The sequence below is a fragment of the Podarcis pityusensis genome (genome assembly GCF_964106645.2).
Source record: "Podarcis pityusensis genome assembly, contig: HAP1_SCAFFOLD_523, whole genome shotgun sequence".
Classification (NCBI taxonomy): Eukaryota; Metazoa; Chordata; class Lepidosauria; order Squamata; family Lacertidae; genus Podarcis; species Podarcis pityusensis.
Window position 1 is genome coordinate 15,001 of NW_028293433.1, and position 15,000 is coordinate 30,000.

Genomic DNA, 15,000 nt, shown 5'->3' on the forward strand with positions numbered 1-15,000 from the left:
AAGGAAGGAGAGAAGGAAGGAGAGAGAGAGAGGGAGGAAGAGAGAAGGGCAGAGATAGAGAGAAAAAAAAGGAAGGAAGGAGAGAAGGAAGGAGAGAGAGAGGGAGGGAGAGAGAAGGGCAGAGAGAGAGAGAAAAAGAGGGAAGGAAGGAAGGAGAGAGAGAGAAAGAGAGAGGGGGAGAGAGAGAGAAGGAAGGAAGGAAGGAAGGAAACAGGAGCAGGGAAGAGAGAGAGAGGGAGAGAGAGAAAGAAGGAAGGAAGGAGAGATAGAGAGAGGGAGAGAGAGAGAAGAGGAGAGACAGGGAAGGAAGGAAGGAGAGAGAGAAGGAAGGAGGAGAGAGAAAGAGAGAGGGAGAGAGAGAGAGAGAAGGAAGGAAGGAAGGAAGGAAGGAAGGAAGGAAGGAAGGAAGGAAACAGAGGAGCAGGGAAGAGAGAGAGAGGGAGAGAGAGAAAGAAGGAAGGAAGGAGAGATAGAGAGAGGGAGAGAGAGAGAAGAGGAGAGACAGACAGAGAAGGAAGGAGAGAGAGAAGGAAGGAGAGAGAAAGAGAGAGGGAGAGAGAGAGAAGGAAGGAAGGAAGGAGAGAGAGGGAAGGAAGGAGGGAGAGGGGGAGGAAGGAAGGAGGGAGAGGGAGAGAAGGAACGCCCACACAGGAAGTACCATTCTCTTTGGAACAACAAGGGCTTTGATATGACAGGTCACACGACAGGTTTGTTTGCTTTAGGAAATTCAGGAAATTTGCCTAGCTCCGCCCAGGAAGCAGATACATCCAAACAGGAAGTGCCATTCTCTTCAGAATGACGAGGGCTTTTATATGACAGGTCACATGACAGGCTTGTCCACTTTAGGAAATTCAGGAACCCTAGCAGGAGCGGACAGGCCTAGCTACACAAAAACCTCAAAAGCTCCGCCCAGGAAGCGGATACGTCCAAACAGGAAGTACCAATCTCTTCGGAATGTGACGAAGGAAGGAGAGGTAGAGAGAGGGAGAGAGAGAAGAGGAGAGACAGAGAGAGAAGGAAGGAAGGAAGGAGAGAGAAGGAAGGAAGGAGAGAGAAAGAGAGGGAGGGAGAGAGAGAGAGGGAGGGAGAGAGAAGGGAAGAGAGAGAGAGAAAAAGAAGGAAGGAAGGAAGGAGAGAAGGAAGGAGAGAGAGAGAGGGAGGGAGAGAGAAGGGCAGAGAGAGAGAGAAAAAGAAGGAAGGAAGGAAGGAAGGAAGGAAGGAGAGAAGGAAGGAGAGAGAGAGAAGGAAGGAAGGAAGGAAACAGAGGAGCAGGGAAGAGAGAGAGAGGGAGAGAGAGAAAGAAGGAAGGAAGGAAGGAGAGATAGAGAGAGGGAGGGAGAGAGCAGAAGAGAGACAGAGAAGGAAGGAAGGAGAGAGAAGGAAGGAAGGAGAGAAAAAGAGAGGGAGGGAGAGAGAGAGAGAGAGAAGGAAGGAAGGAAGGAAGGAAGGAAGGAAGGAAGGAGAGATAGAGAGAGGGAGAGAGAGAGAAGAGGAGAGACAGAGAGAGAAGGAAGGAAGGAAGGAGAGAGAAGGAAGGAAGGAGAGAAAAAGAGAGGGAGGGAGAGAGAGAGAGAGAAGGAAGGAAGGAAGGAAGGAGAGAAGGAAGGAGAGAGAGAGAGGGAGGGAGAGAAAGGGCAGAGAGAGAGAGAAAAAGAAGGAAGGAAGGAGAGAAGGAAGGAGAGAGAGGGAGGGAGAGAGGGGCAGAGAGAGAGAGAAAAAGAAGGAAGGAAGGAAGGAGAGAGAGAGAAAGAGAGAGGGAGAGAGAGAGAGAAGGAAGGAAGGAAACAGGAGCAGGGAAGAGAGAGAAAGAAGGAAGGAAGGAAGGAGAGATAGAGGGAGAGAGAGAGAAGAGGAGAGACAGAGAGAAAAGGAAGGAAGGAAACAGAGGAGCAGGGAAGAGAGAGAGGGAGAAAGAGAAAGGAGAGGTAGAGAGAGGGAGAGAGAGAAGAGGAGAGACAGAGAGAGAAGGAAGGAAGGAGAGAGAAGGAGAGAAAAAGAGAGGGAGGGAGAGAGAGAGGGAGAGAAGGAAGGAAGGAAAGAGAGAAGGAAGGAGAGAGAGAGGGAGGGAGAGAGAAGGGCAGAGAGAGAGAAAGAAGGAAGGAAGGAGAGAAGGAAGGAGAGGGAGGGAGGGAGAGAGAAGGGCAGAGAGAGAGAGAAAAAGAAGGAAGGAAGGAAGGAAGGAAGGAAGGAGAGAGAGAGAAAGAGAAGAGGGAGACAGAGAGAGAAGGAAGGAAGGAAGGAAGGAAGGAAGGAAGGAGGAAACAGAGGAGCAGGGAAGAGAGAGGGAGAGAGAGAAAGAAGGAAGGAAGGAGAGAGAGAGAGAGAGAGAGAGAGAGAGAGAGAGAGAGAGAAAGAGAAGAGGAGAGACAGAGAGAGAAGGAAGGAAGGAGAGAGAGGAGGAAGGAAGGAGAGAGAAAGAGAGAGGGAGAGAGAGAGAAGGAAGGAAGGAGAGAGAGAGAGAAGGAAGGGGAGAGAGGGGGAGGAAGGAAGGAGGGAGAGGGAGAGAAGGAACGCCCACACAGGAAGTACCATTCTCTTCGAAACGACAAGGGCTTTTCTATGACAGGTCACATGACGGGCTTGTCCACTTTAGGAAATTCAGGAAATTTGCCTAGCTCCGCCCAGGAAGCAGAGACGTTCAAACAGGAAGTGCCATTCTCTTCGGAATGATGAGGGCTTTTCTATGACAGGTCACATGACAGGCTTGTCCGCTTTAGGAAATTCAGGACATTTGCTATGGGAGAGAAGTGGACTGACCTGGCTACACAAAAACCTCAAAAGCACTGCCCAGGAAGCAGATACGCCCAATCAGGAAGTGCCATTCTCTTCAGAATGACGAGGGCTTTTCTATGACAGGTCACGACAGGCTTGTCCACTTTAGGAAATTCAGGATATTTGCTATGGGAGAGAAGTGGACTGACCTAGCTACACAAAAACCTCAAAAGCACCGCCCAGGAAGCAGATACGCCCAATCAGGAAGTACCGATCTCTTCGGAACGCCGCGGGCTTTTCTATGACAGGTCACATGACAGGCTTCCAACCCACCTTGACGGCGTCCTCGCTCCCGGCGCAAGCCCCACGCTCGATGAGGGAGTTGCCGACGTCAATGACGCCCCGGATCCGGTCAGCATTGGCCTGGAGTTCCGCCTCGAAAGCCTGGTGTTTCTGGTGCTTGCTCTGGAAAAATGGGGGGAAAGGGTGTAAAAACGGGCAAAACGGTAAAAAAAAGGGTCAATAAATAAATGAATGGGTCAATAAATAAATGAATGGGTTAATAATGGGAGGGAAATAGGTTCACAAGTAGGCCAATCAATCAATCAATAGGTCAATAGTCAATAAATAAATGAATGGGTTAATAATGGGGGGGGGGAAATAGGTTCACAAATAGGCCAATCAATCAATCAATCAATAGGTCAATAATCAATAAATGAATGAATGGGTTAATAATGGGGGGGGAAATAGGTTCACAAGTAGGCCAATCAATCAATCAATAGGTCAATAGTCGATAAATGAATGAATGGGTTAATAATGGGGGGGGAAATAGGTTCACAAGTAGGCCAATCAATCAATCAATAGGTCAATAGTCAATAAATAAATGAATGGGTTAATAATGGGGGGGAAATAGGTTCACAAGTAGGCCAATCAATCAATCAATCAATAGGTCAATAGTCAATAAATGAATGAATGGGTTAATAATGGGGGGGAAATAGGTTCACAAGTAGGCCAATCAATCAATCAATAGGTCAATAGTCAATAAATGAATGAATGGGTTAATAATGGGGGGGAAAATAGGTTCACAAGTAGGCCAATCAATCAATCAATAGGTCAATAGTCAATAAATAAATGAATGGGTTAATAATGGGGGGGGAAATAGGTTCACAAGTAGACCAATCAATCAATCAATAGGTCAATAGTCGATAAATGAATGAATGGGTTAATAATGGGGGGGAAATAGGTTCACAAGTAGGCCAATCAATCAATCAATAGGTCAATAGTCAATAAATGAATGAATGGGTTAATAATGGGGGGGGAAATAGGTTCACAAGTAGGCCAATCAATCAATCAATCAATAGGTCAATAGTCAATAAATGAATGAATGGGTTAATAATGGGGGGAAATAGGTTCACAAGTAGGCCAATCAATCAATAGGTCAATAGTCAATAAATGAATGAATGGGTTAATAATGGGGGGGAAATAGGTTCACAAGTAGGCCAATCAATCAATCAATCAATAGGTCAATAGTCAATAAATAAATGAATGGGTTAATAATGGGGGGGGAAATAGGTTCACAAGTAGGCCAATCAATCAATCAATAGGTCAATAGTCAATAAATGAATAGGTTAATCAATAAATAAGTAAATAGGCAGAGCAATGAAAAAATAGATTGATAAATCGTAAAAAATGAGTAAGTAAAAGATGAATAAATAGGTCGATAAATAAATAAACAGCTTAATAAATAAATAGGTTAATTTAAAAAAAGATCAATAGATTAATGAATTAAATCAATAGATGAACAAATAAAAAATAGACAGACAGATCGCTGAATAAGAAATAGAGAGGTTGATAAGTAAATAATAAATAGGAATATTAAAAAAATGAAGAAATAGGTCGACAAATAAATAGGTGAACGAATCAATAGTCCATCAATGAATGGATGAATAAAATAATAAATAGGTCAATAGTCAATAAATGAATAGGTTAATCAATAAATAAGTAAATAAGTGGAGCAATGAAAAAATAGATTGATAAATCATAAAAAAGTAAGTAAAAGATGAATAAATAGGTTGATAAATAAATAAACAGCTTAATAAATAGGTTAATTTAAAAAAAGATCAATAGATTAATGAATTAAATCAATAGATGAACAAATAAAAAATAAACAGACAGATCGCAAAATAAGAAATAGAGAGGTGGAGAAATAAATAATAAATAGGAATATTAAAAAAATGAGCAAATAGGTCGACGAATAAATAGGTGAATAAATCAACAGTCCATCAATGAATGGATGAATAAAATAATAGATAAATAGGTCGATAAATAAGAAATAAATAGGAATATGAAAAATGAACAAATAGGTCGATGAATAAATAGGTGAATAAATCAATCAATAGGTCAATAGTCAATAAATGAATAGGTTAATCAATAAATAAGTAAAGAGGTGGAGCAATGAAACAATAGATTGATAAATCGTAAAAAAGTGAGTAAGTAAAAGAGGAATAAATAGGTCGATAAATAAATAAACAGCTTAATAAATAAATAGGTTAATTTAAAAAAAGATCAATAGATTAATGAATTAAATCAATAGATGAACAAATAAAAAATAAACAGATCGCGGAATAAGAAATAGAGAGGTTGATAAATAAATGATAAATAGGAATATTAAAAAAATGAACAAATCGGACGACGAATAAATAGGTGAATAAAATAATAAATAAATAGGTCGATAAATAAAAGATAAATAGGTTGATGAATAAAAAAAATAAACAGCTTAATAAATATATAGGTTAATTTAAAAAAAGATCAATAGATTAATGAATAAAAATAGGTTAATAAACCAACATCGGTTAATAAATAAAAACGTTAAAGAAGAAGAAGAAGAAGAAGAAGAAGAAGAAGAAGAAGAAAAGAATAAAGAAAAAGAAGAAAAGAATAAAGAAAAAGAAGAAAAGAATAAAGAAAAAGAAGAAGAAGAAGAAGAATAAAGAAAAAGAAGAAAAGAATAAAGAAAAAGAAGAAAAAAAAGAAAAAGAAGAAGAAGAATAAAGAAAAAGAAGAAGAAAAGAATAAAGAAAAAGAAGAAAAGAATAAAGAAAAAGAAAAAGAAGAAAAGAATAAAGAAGAAAAGAATAAAGAAAAAGAAGAAGAAAAGAATAAAGAAAAAGAAGAAAAGAATAAAGAAAAAGAAGAAGAAAAGAATAAAGAAGAAAAAAAGAATAAAGAAAAAGAAGAAAAGAATAAAGAAGAAAAGAATAAAGAAAAAGAAAAGAATAAAGAAAAAGAATAAAAGAATAAAGAAGAAAAGAATAAAGAAAAAGAAGAAAAGAATAAAGAAAAAGAAGGAGAAGAAGAAAAAGAAGGAGAAGAAGAAAAAGAAAAGAATAAAGAAAAAGAAGAAAAGAATAAAGAAAAAAAAGAAGAAGAATAAAGAAGAAGAAGAAAAGAACAGGAATAAGAAAGAAAAATAAGAAGAAAAAGAAGAATAAGAAGAATAGAATCGGAAAGAAAAGCCGCACAAATAACAGGAAGACTTACCAGGAGCTTGGAAAGCTGGAAAGAGCGAGGGAAAGAAGAAAAGAAGAGAGAGAGGTCAGGATCCGGTGCTCGGGATCCGTTAATCCGGTGGGGAGGGGGGAGAAACGGAGCCCTGCTTTCGGGTTGGTCGGGATCCGGTGGGGAAGGGATCTGGTGGAATGGGGAGAAACGGAGCCCTGCTTTCTGGTTGGCCGGGAGCGGGAAGGGATCCGGCGGGGGAGGGATGCGGCGGAGAAGGGATCTGGCGGGGAAGGGATCCAGCGGGAGCGAACGGGAAGAGATCCGACAGGAAAGGGATCTGGTGGAATGGGGAGAAACGGAGCCCGCTTTCTGGTTGGCCGGGAGCGGAAAGGGATCCGGCGGGAGAGGGATGCGGCGGGGAAGGGATCCGGCAGGAAAGGGATCTGGTGGAATGGGGAGAAACGGAGCCCGCTTTCTGGTTGGCCGGGAGCGGAAAGGGATCCGGCGGGGAGGGATGCGGCGGGGAAGGGATCCGGCAGGAAAGGGATCTGGTGGAATGGGGAGAAACGGAGCCTGCTTTCTGGTGGGCCGGGAGTGGAAAGGGATCCAGCGGGAGAGGGATCCGGCGGGAAAGGGATCCCGGGGGATTCCCTTAGGGGAGTCGGGATCGGGCTGACCCGGGATGGGCCCCTTTCTGGACTCGGCCGCCGTGGCAGATCTCCGGCGGATGGGCCAGCGGATCCATCCCTCTGGGCCGATCCGTGTGGGTCGCACAAGCGGGCAGAGAGCGGGTAGATCCGGCCCAGGGGGATTAGGTCCATGGGATCTGATCCCGGTGGATCTGGTCCAGGGAATCCGGTCTGGGGATCCGATCCCAAGGGATCTGGTCTAGGGGGATCTGGTCCAGGGGATCTGGTCTCGAGAGATCCGGTCTGCATTTCCTGGGGCAGAAATAACCTCACATACAACCATCCAATCATCCTATTAATCCTCTAGTAATCCTCTAATAATCCTCTAATAATCCATCAATAACCTCACATCCAACCATCTAATCGTCCTAATAACCCTCTAATCATCGCCTAATAATCCCTCCTTCTCAGGATCCCTCACCTGGATGTTGGTGGGATCCTTGTAGGATTCTCATCATCCTAATAATCCTCTAATAATCCTCTAATAATCCTCTAATAATCCAACAATAACCTCACATCCAACCATCTAATCGTCCTAATAATCCTCTAATAATCCTGTAATTAATAATCCAACAATAACCTCACATACAACCATCCAATCATCCTAATAATCCTCTAATAATCCTCTAATAATGCAACAATAACCTCACATACAACCATCTAATCATCCTAGTAATCCTCTAGTAATCCTCTAATAATCCAACAATAACCTCACATACAACCATCCAATCATCCTAGTAATCCTCTAATAATCCTCTAGTAATCCTCTAGTAATCCTCTAATAATCCAACAATAACCTCACATACAACCATCCAATCATCCTATTAATCCTCTAATAATCCTCTAATAATCCAACAATAACCTCACATACAACCATCCAATCATCCTAATAATCCTCTAATAATCCTCTAATAATCCAACAATAACCTCCCATCCAGCCATCTAATCGTCCTAATAACCCTCTAATAATCGCCTAATAATCCCTCCTCCTCAGGATCCCTCACCTGGATGTTGGTCGGATCCTTGTAGGATTCTCATCATCCTAATAATCCTCTAATAATCCTCTAATAATCCAACAATAACCTCACATACAACCATCTAATCATCCTATTAATCCTCTAATAATCCTCTAATAATCCAACAATAACCTCACATCCAACCATCTAATCGTCCTAATAATCCTCTAATAATTATCTAATAATCCAACAATAACCTCACATCCAACCATCTAATCGTCCTAATATCCCTCTAATAATCGCCTAATAATTATTCCTTCTCAGGATCCCTCACCTGGATGTTGGTGGGATCCTTGTAGGATTCTCACCATCCTAATAATCCTCTAATAATCCTCTAATAATCCTCTAATAATCCTCTAATAATGCAACAATAACCTCACATACAACCATCCAATCATCCTAATAATCCTGTAATAATCCTGTAATAATCCAACAATAACCTCACATCCAACCATCCAATCATCCTAATAATCCTCTAATAATCCTCTAATAATCCTCTAATAATCCTCTAATAATGCAATAATAACCTCACATACAACCATCCAATCATCCTAATAATCCTCTAATAATCCTCTAATAATCCAACAATAACCTTACATCCAGCCATCTAATCGTCCTAATAACCCTCTAATAATCGCCTAATAATCCCTCCTTCTCAGGATCCCTCACCTGGATGTTGGTGGGATCCTTGTAGGACTCGTCGCTGGCGGTCTGCAGCTTCTCGCTGATCCAGGCCTCGATCTCGTCGACGTCGCGGCTGAACTGCTGGAGGGTCTGGGACTCGCCCAGCTTGGAGCGTTTTTCGATCATCTGGGCCTTCAGGCGGCGCCACCTAGGGGGCGGGAAGAGGAACAACAAGAAATAATAAATATAATAAATATAATAAATATAATAAATATAATAATAATAATAATAATAATAATAATAATATCATTAGAATAATTACAAAACAACAACAATAATATATTACTATTATAATTAATTAAAGAATAAGAATTATACATAAGAAATAATAAATATAATAATAATAATAACCTAGGGGGCGGGAAGAACAATAAAAATAACTATTATTATTATTATTATTATTATTATTTCCGCTTCTCGATCATCTGGGCTTTCAGGCGGGGCCACCTAGGGGGCGGGAAGAACAAGAACAATAAAAATAACTATTATTATTATTATTATTATTATTATTATTATTATTTCCGCTTCTCGATCATCTGGGCCTTCAGGCGGCGCCACCTAGGGGGCAGGAAGAACAAGAACAATAAAAATAACTATTACTATTATTATTATTTCCGCTTCTCGATCATCTGGGGGGCGGGAAGGACCATATAATAAGAATTAATAAGAATAATAAAAAATAGAATAATAAAAATAATATAATAAGAATATATAATAATAATAATAATAATAATAATAATAATAACAACAATAATAATATAATTACTACTACTACTAATAAGAATATATAAGAAGAATATATAATAAATAGAATAATATAATATTACTACTACTACTAATAATAATGTATTTTTATTATAACAAATTTAAGAATACATAATAAGAATAAGAATACGATATAATATTACTACTACTACTAATATATAATAAGAATATATAATAATAATAATAATAACAACAACAATAATATAATTACTACTACTAATAATAAGAATATATAATAAATATAATAATATAATATTACTACTACTACTAATAATAATAATGTATTTTTATTATAATAAATATAAGAAGAATACATAATAAGAATAAGAATACGATATAATATTACTACTACTACTAATATATAATAAGAATATATAATAATAATAATAATAATAATAATAATAATAACAATAATTACTACTACTAATAATAAGAATATATAATAATAATAACAACAACAATAATATAATTACTACTACTAATAAAAATAAAATAATTCAACAACAACAATAATTACTACTACTAATAAAAATAATAAAATAATTCACCCAACAACAACAATATAATTACTACTACTAATAAAAATAATAAAATAATTCACCCAGATCTCTTGCACGCATCCTCCCTCCCCAGAGGTAAAAATAAATCCAGATTTTTTCCACTGACCTGTCCAGAACTTCGTTACGCCGATTGGCGACGACTCCTTTGGCGTAGTGGTCGGCCGAAATCAGCTGTTCAGCAAACGACTGCAGAGCGGCAATTTTTTCCTCCTGGACGGGAAAAAGGAAGAAAGAATGAAAAATTAAATTAAATTAAAAAAATAATAGGATAGAATAAAAAATTAAAAATAGAATAGAATAGAATAGAATAGAGTAATAAAATAAATTAAATTAAATTTAAAAAAATAATAGGATAGAATAGAATAGAATAGAATAGAATAGAATAGAAAATAAGAAAATAGAATAGAAGAAGAAAAGAAAAAAGCAACCCAAAGGAAGGAGTCCGAGAAATCCAATCGATCCAGAGAAAAAGTGGATTTAAATCCGCTTCCCGCTGTCGACCGCCTCACCTGGACGTTGATCACCTTGTCAAAATCCTCGTGTTAGAATAGAATAAAAAAAAAAAATAGAATAGAATAGAGTAGAATAGAATAAAAAATAAAAAATAGAATAGAATAGAATAGAATAATAAAATGAAATGAAAAAATAGAACAGAATAATAAATTAAATTAAATTAAAAAATAGGATAGAATAAAAAAGCAAAATAAAAAATAGAATAAAGTAAAATAAAAAGTAAAATAAAAAATAGAATAGAATAGAATAATAAATTAAATTAAATTAAATTAAAAAAAATAATAGGATAGAATAAAAAATAAAAAATAGAATAGAATAGAATAGAATAGAATAAATAAATTAAATTAAATTAAATTAAAAAAAATAATAGGATAGAATAAAAAATAAAAAATAGAATAGAATAGAATAATAAAATAAATTAAATGAAATTTTAAAAAACAATAGGATAGAATAGAATAGAATAGAATAGAAAATAAGAAAATAGAATAGAAGAAGAAAATAAAAAAGCAATCCAAAGGAAGGAGTCCGAGAAATCCAATCGGTCCAGAGAAAAAGTGGATTGAAATCCGCTTCCCGCCGTCGACCGCCTCACCTGGACGTTGATCGCCTTGTCAAAATCCTCGTGTTAGAATAGAATAAAAAATAAAAAATAGAATAGAATAGAATAGAATAGAATAATAAAATAAATTAAATTAAAATAAAAAATAGGATAGAATAAAAAAACAAAATAAAAAATAGAATAAAGTAAAATAAAAAATAGAATAGAATAGAATAGAATAGAATAATAAAATGAAATGAAAAAATAGAATAATAAAATAAATTAAAATAAAATAAAAAATAGGATAGAATAAAAAAGCAAAATAAAAAGTAGAATAAAGTAAAATAAAAAGTAAAATAAAAAATAGAATAGAATAGAATAATAAAATGAAATGAAAAAATAGAATAGAATAGAATAGAATAAAAAAATTAAAATAAAATAAAAAAATAATAGGATAGAATAAAAAAGCAAAATAAAAAATAGAATAAAGTAAAATAAAAAATAGAATAGAATAATAAAATGAAATGAAAAAATAGAATAGAATAGAATAGAATAATAAAATAAATTAAAATAAAATAAAAAATAGGATAGAATAAAAAAGCAAAAAAAAAGAATAAAGTAAAATAAAAAATAGAATAGAATAGAATAATAAAATGAAATGAAAAAATAGAATAGAATAGAATAGAATAATAAAATAAATTAAAATAAAATAAAAAATAGGATAGAATAAAAATGCAAAAAAAATAGAATAAAGTAAAATAAAAAATAGAATAGAATAGAATAATAAAATGAAATGAAAAAATAGAATAGAATAGAATAGAATAATAAATTAAATTAAAAAATAGAATAGAATAGAATAGAATAGAATAATAAATTAAAATAAATTAAAATAAAAAATAGGATAGAATAAAAAAGCAAAAAAAAGAATAAAGTAAAATAAAAAATAGAATAGAATAGAATAATAAAATGAAATGAAAAAATAGAATAGAATAATAAATTAAATTAAAAAATAGAATAGAATAGAATAGAATAATAAATTAAATTAAATTAAATTAAAAATAGAATAGAATAGAATAAAAAATTAAAAATAGAATAGAATAGAAAAAAAGAAAAAAGCAACCCAAAGGAAGGAGTCCGAGAAATCCAATCGATCCCGAGAAAAAGTGGATTTAAATCCGCTTCCCGCCGTCGACCGCCTCACCTGGACGTTGATCGCCTTGTCGAAATCCTCGTGTTTCTTGATCAGCGCTTCCACGCTGTCCAGCGAATCGCCTTTGTCCTCCGTGTTGAGGAAGGCCTCCCGGGCCGCCATCCAGTTCTCCGCCTGCTCACAGTCCCGGTGGAAGAGCTGTGGGGCAGAGGTTAGGGGTCAGAGCTCTCCGACCCACGGCAGACCAGGGACTTCCTGTCTGCACAGGAAACGGGGTCCGGGTAGCGGGTTTGGGGCTGTCCCCCCCGGGTTGGCCATGCAGATCCCTCTCTGCCCCCCAAGGAGGGGACCCTAGAGGGTTCCAGGCGGTGCCCCCTGTGTAGGACCCCCATCTGACCCCCATGTGGGGGACCCTAGATGGTTCCAGGCGGTGCCCCCTGTGTAGGACCCCCATCTGACCCACAAGTGCCCCAAGTGGGGGACCCTAGATGGTCTTCCGGAAGTCCATGACTTCCCCCTGCCCCACATGGACCCCCCTCTGCCCCCCAAGTAGGGGACCCTAGATGGTTCCAGGCGGTGGCCCCTGTGTAGGACCCCCATCTGACCCCCAAGTGCCCCACGTGGGGGACCCTAGATGGTTCCAGGCGGTGCCCCCTGGAACCGCCATCCAGTTCTCCGCCTGCTCACAGTCCCGGTGGAAGAGCTGTGGGGCAGGTGGGAGGCAGAGGGGGTGAAGGGGTGGAGGCGGACCCATATAACTCCGCCCTGTGACCCACGGAAGGGGGACTTCCTGTCTGCACAGGAAATGGGGTCCGGGTAGCTGGTTTGGAGGCAGCCCCAGATGTCGGTCACCCGGACCCCCCTCTGCCCCCCAAGTGGCCCCCAAGTGGCCCCAGAAACGGCCCTGTTAGGAGGTTTGGGGGCGCCCCATATGTCGGCCAACCGGACCCCCCACTGACCCCCAAGTGGGGCTCTGGGCGGTGCCCCCTGTGTCAGCTACCCGGACTCCCCCCTGACCCCCAAGTGGGTCTTCTGGTGGGGGGCAGGAGAGGGGTGAGGGGGCGGAGCCGGACCCATGGAACTCCACCTTGCGACCCATGGAAGAACAGGACTTCCCTTCTGCACAGGAAATGGGATCCGGGTAGTGGGTTCTGGGTGGCGCCTCCATGCCGGACCCCCAAGTGGGTCTTCTGATGGGGGCAGGGGTGAGGGGCCGGACCCGGACCCACAGAACTCCGCCCTGTGACCCATGGAAGATGGGGACTTCCTGTCTGCACAGGAAACGGGATCTGGGTAGTGGGTGGAAGAGCTGTGGGGCAGAGGTTAGGGGTCAGAGCTCTCCGACCCACAGTAGACCAGGGACTTCCTGTCTGCGCAGGAAACGGGGTCCGGGTAGCGGGTTCGGGGCTGTCCCCCCCGGGTTGGCCATGCAGATCCCTCTCTGCCCCCCAAGGAGGGGACCCTAGATGGTTCCAGGCGGTGGCCCCTGTGTAGGACCCCCATCTGACCCCCAAGTGCCCCAAGTGGGGGACCCTAGATGGTTCCAGGCGGTGCCCCCTGTGTAAGACCCCCAGCTGACCCCCAAGTGCCCCAAGTGGGGGACCCTAGATGGTCTTCCGGAAGTCCATGACTTCCCCCTGCCCCACAAACGGGGCTCTGTTAGGAGGTTTGGGGGCGCCCCATATGTCGGCCAACCAGACCCCCCTCTGACTCCCAAGTGGGTCTTCCGGTTCCCACAACTTTGCCCCCTCCCTATATACTAAATTATATAAAGTATATAGTATATATAGTATACTATGAGTATGCTATACACTATACTATACTATACTATAAACTACAAATAGTATACTATAAATTATATATAGTATACTATAAGTATACTATAAGTATACTATACACTACACTATGAATTATATATACTATACTATACTACGCTACATATTATATATAGTATACTATAAATTATATATGCTATACTATGCTATACTGTACTATACTATAAATTTAATTTAATGTATGAATAAATATACCGGGATGGTATATTTATAAGTATACTATATACTATATATCATATATAGTATGCTATAAATTATATATAGTATATATAGTAAACTATAACTATACTATACTATAAATTTAATTTATGAATAAATATACCGGGATGGTATATTTATAAGTATACTATATACTATAAATCATACATAGTATGCTATAAATTATATATAGTATATATACTATACTATACTATACTATACTATATATTATATATAGTATACTAAAACTTACATATACTATACCATACTATAAATTATAAATAGTATACTATAAATTATACTTCGTATATATACTATACTATACTATACTATACTATACTATACTATACTATACTATACTATAAATTATATATACTATACTATACTATACTATACTATACTATACTATATTATACTATAGTATACATTATATATAGTATACTAAAACTTATATATACTATACTATACTATACTATACTATACTATACATTATAAATAGTATACTATAAATTATACATAGTTTATATACTATACTATAAATTATATATACTATACTATACTATACATTATATATAGTATACTAAAACTGATATATAGTATATATAGTATACTATAACTATACTATACTCTAGCAAGCTCCTCCCCTGGGGAAGTCCCATTTGCCTACATATAGTATGCTATAAGTATACTATATACTATACTATACATTATAAATACTATTATAAATAGTATACTATAAAGTATATACTATACTATACTATACTATACTATACTATACATTACAAATAGTATACTATAAATTATACATAGTATATATACTATACTATTACTATTACTAT

At 37.8% G+C, this 15,000-nt stretch overlaps 1 protein-coding gene and 1 long non-coding RNA gene across 2 annotated transcripts in view; both read right to left on the reverse strand.

Moving 5' to 3' along the window:
• LOC308468971 (spectrin alpha chain, non-erythrocytic 1-like) overlaps positions 1-15,000 on the reverse strand; it is a 29,797-nt gene that overhangs the window by 13,431 nt on the left and 1,366 nt on the right. Inside the window, exons 3-7 of the mRNA XM_081024303.1 lie at positions 12,180-12,326; positions 10,034-10,137; positions 8,588-8,750; positions 6,253-6,267; positions 3,046-3,177 (exon numbers count right to left, since the gene is read on the reverse strand). Of these exons, the coding sequence (XP_080880429.1) occupies positions 3,046-3,177; positions 6,253-6,267; positions 8,588-8,750; positions 10,034-10,137; positions 12,180-12,326 (561 nt within the window). The remainder of the gene's footprint in view (positions 1-3,045; positions 3,178-6,252; positions 6,268-8,587; positions 8,751-10,033; positions 10,138-12,179; positions 12,327-15,000) is intronic.
• On the reverse strand, positions 6,972-8,325 carry LOC308468972. The gene is made up of 3 exons (XR_013981958.1): positions 8,294-8,325; positions 7,477-8,115; positions 6,972-7,305 (listed from the first exon to the last, which is right to left on the reverse strand). It is a non-coding gene; the product is annotated as an uncharacterized lncRNA (long non-coding RNA).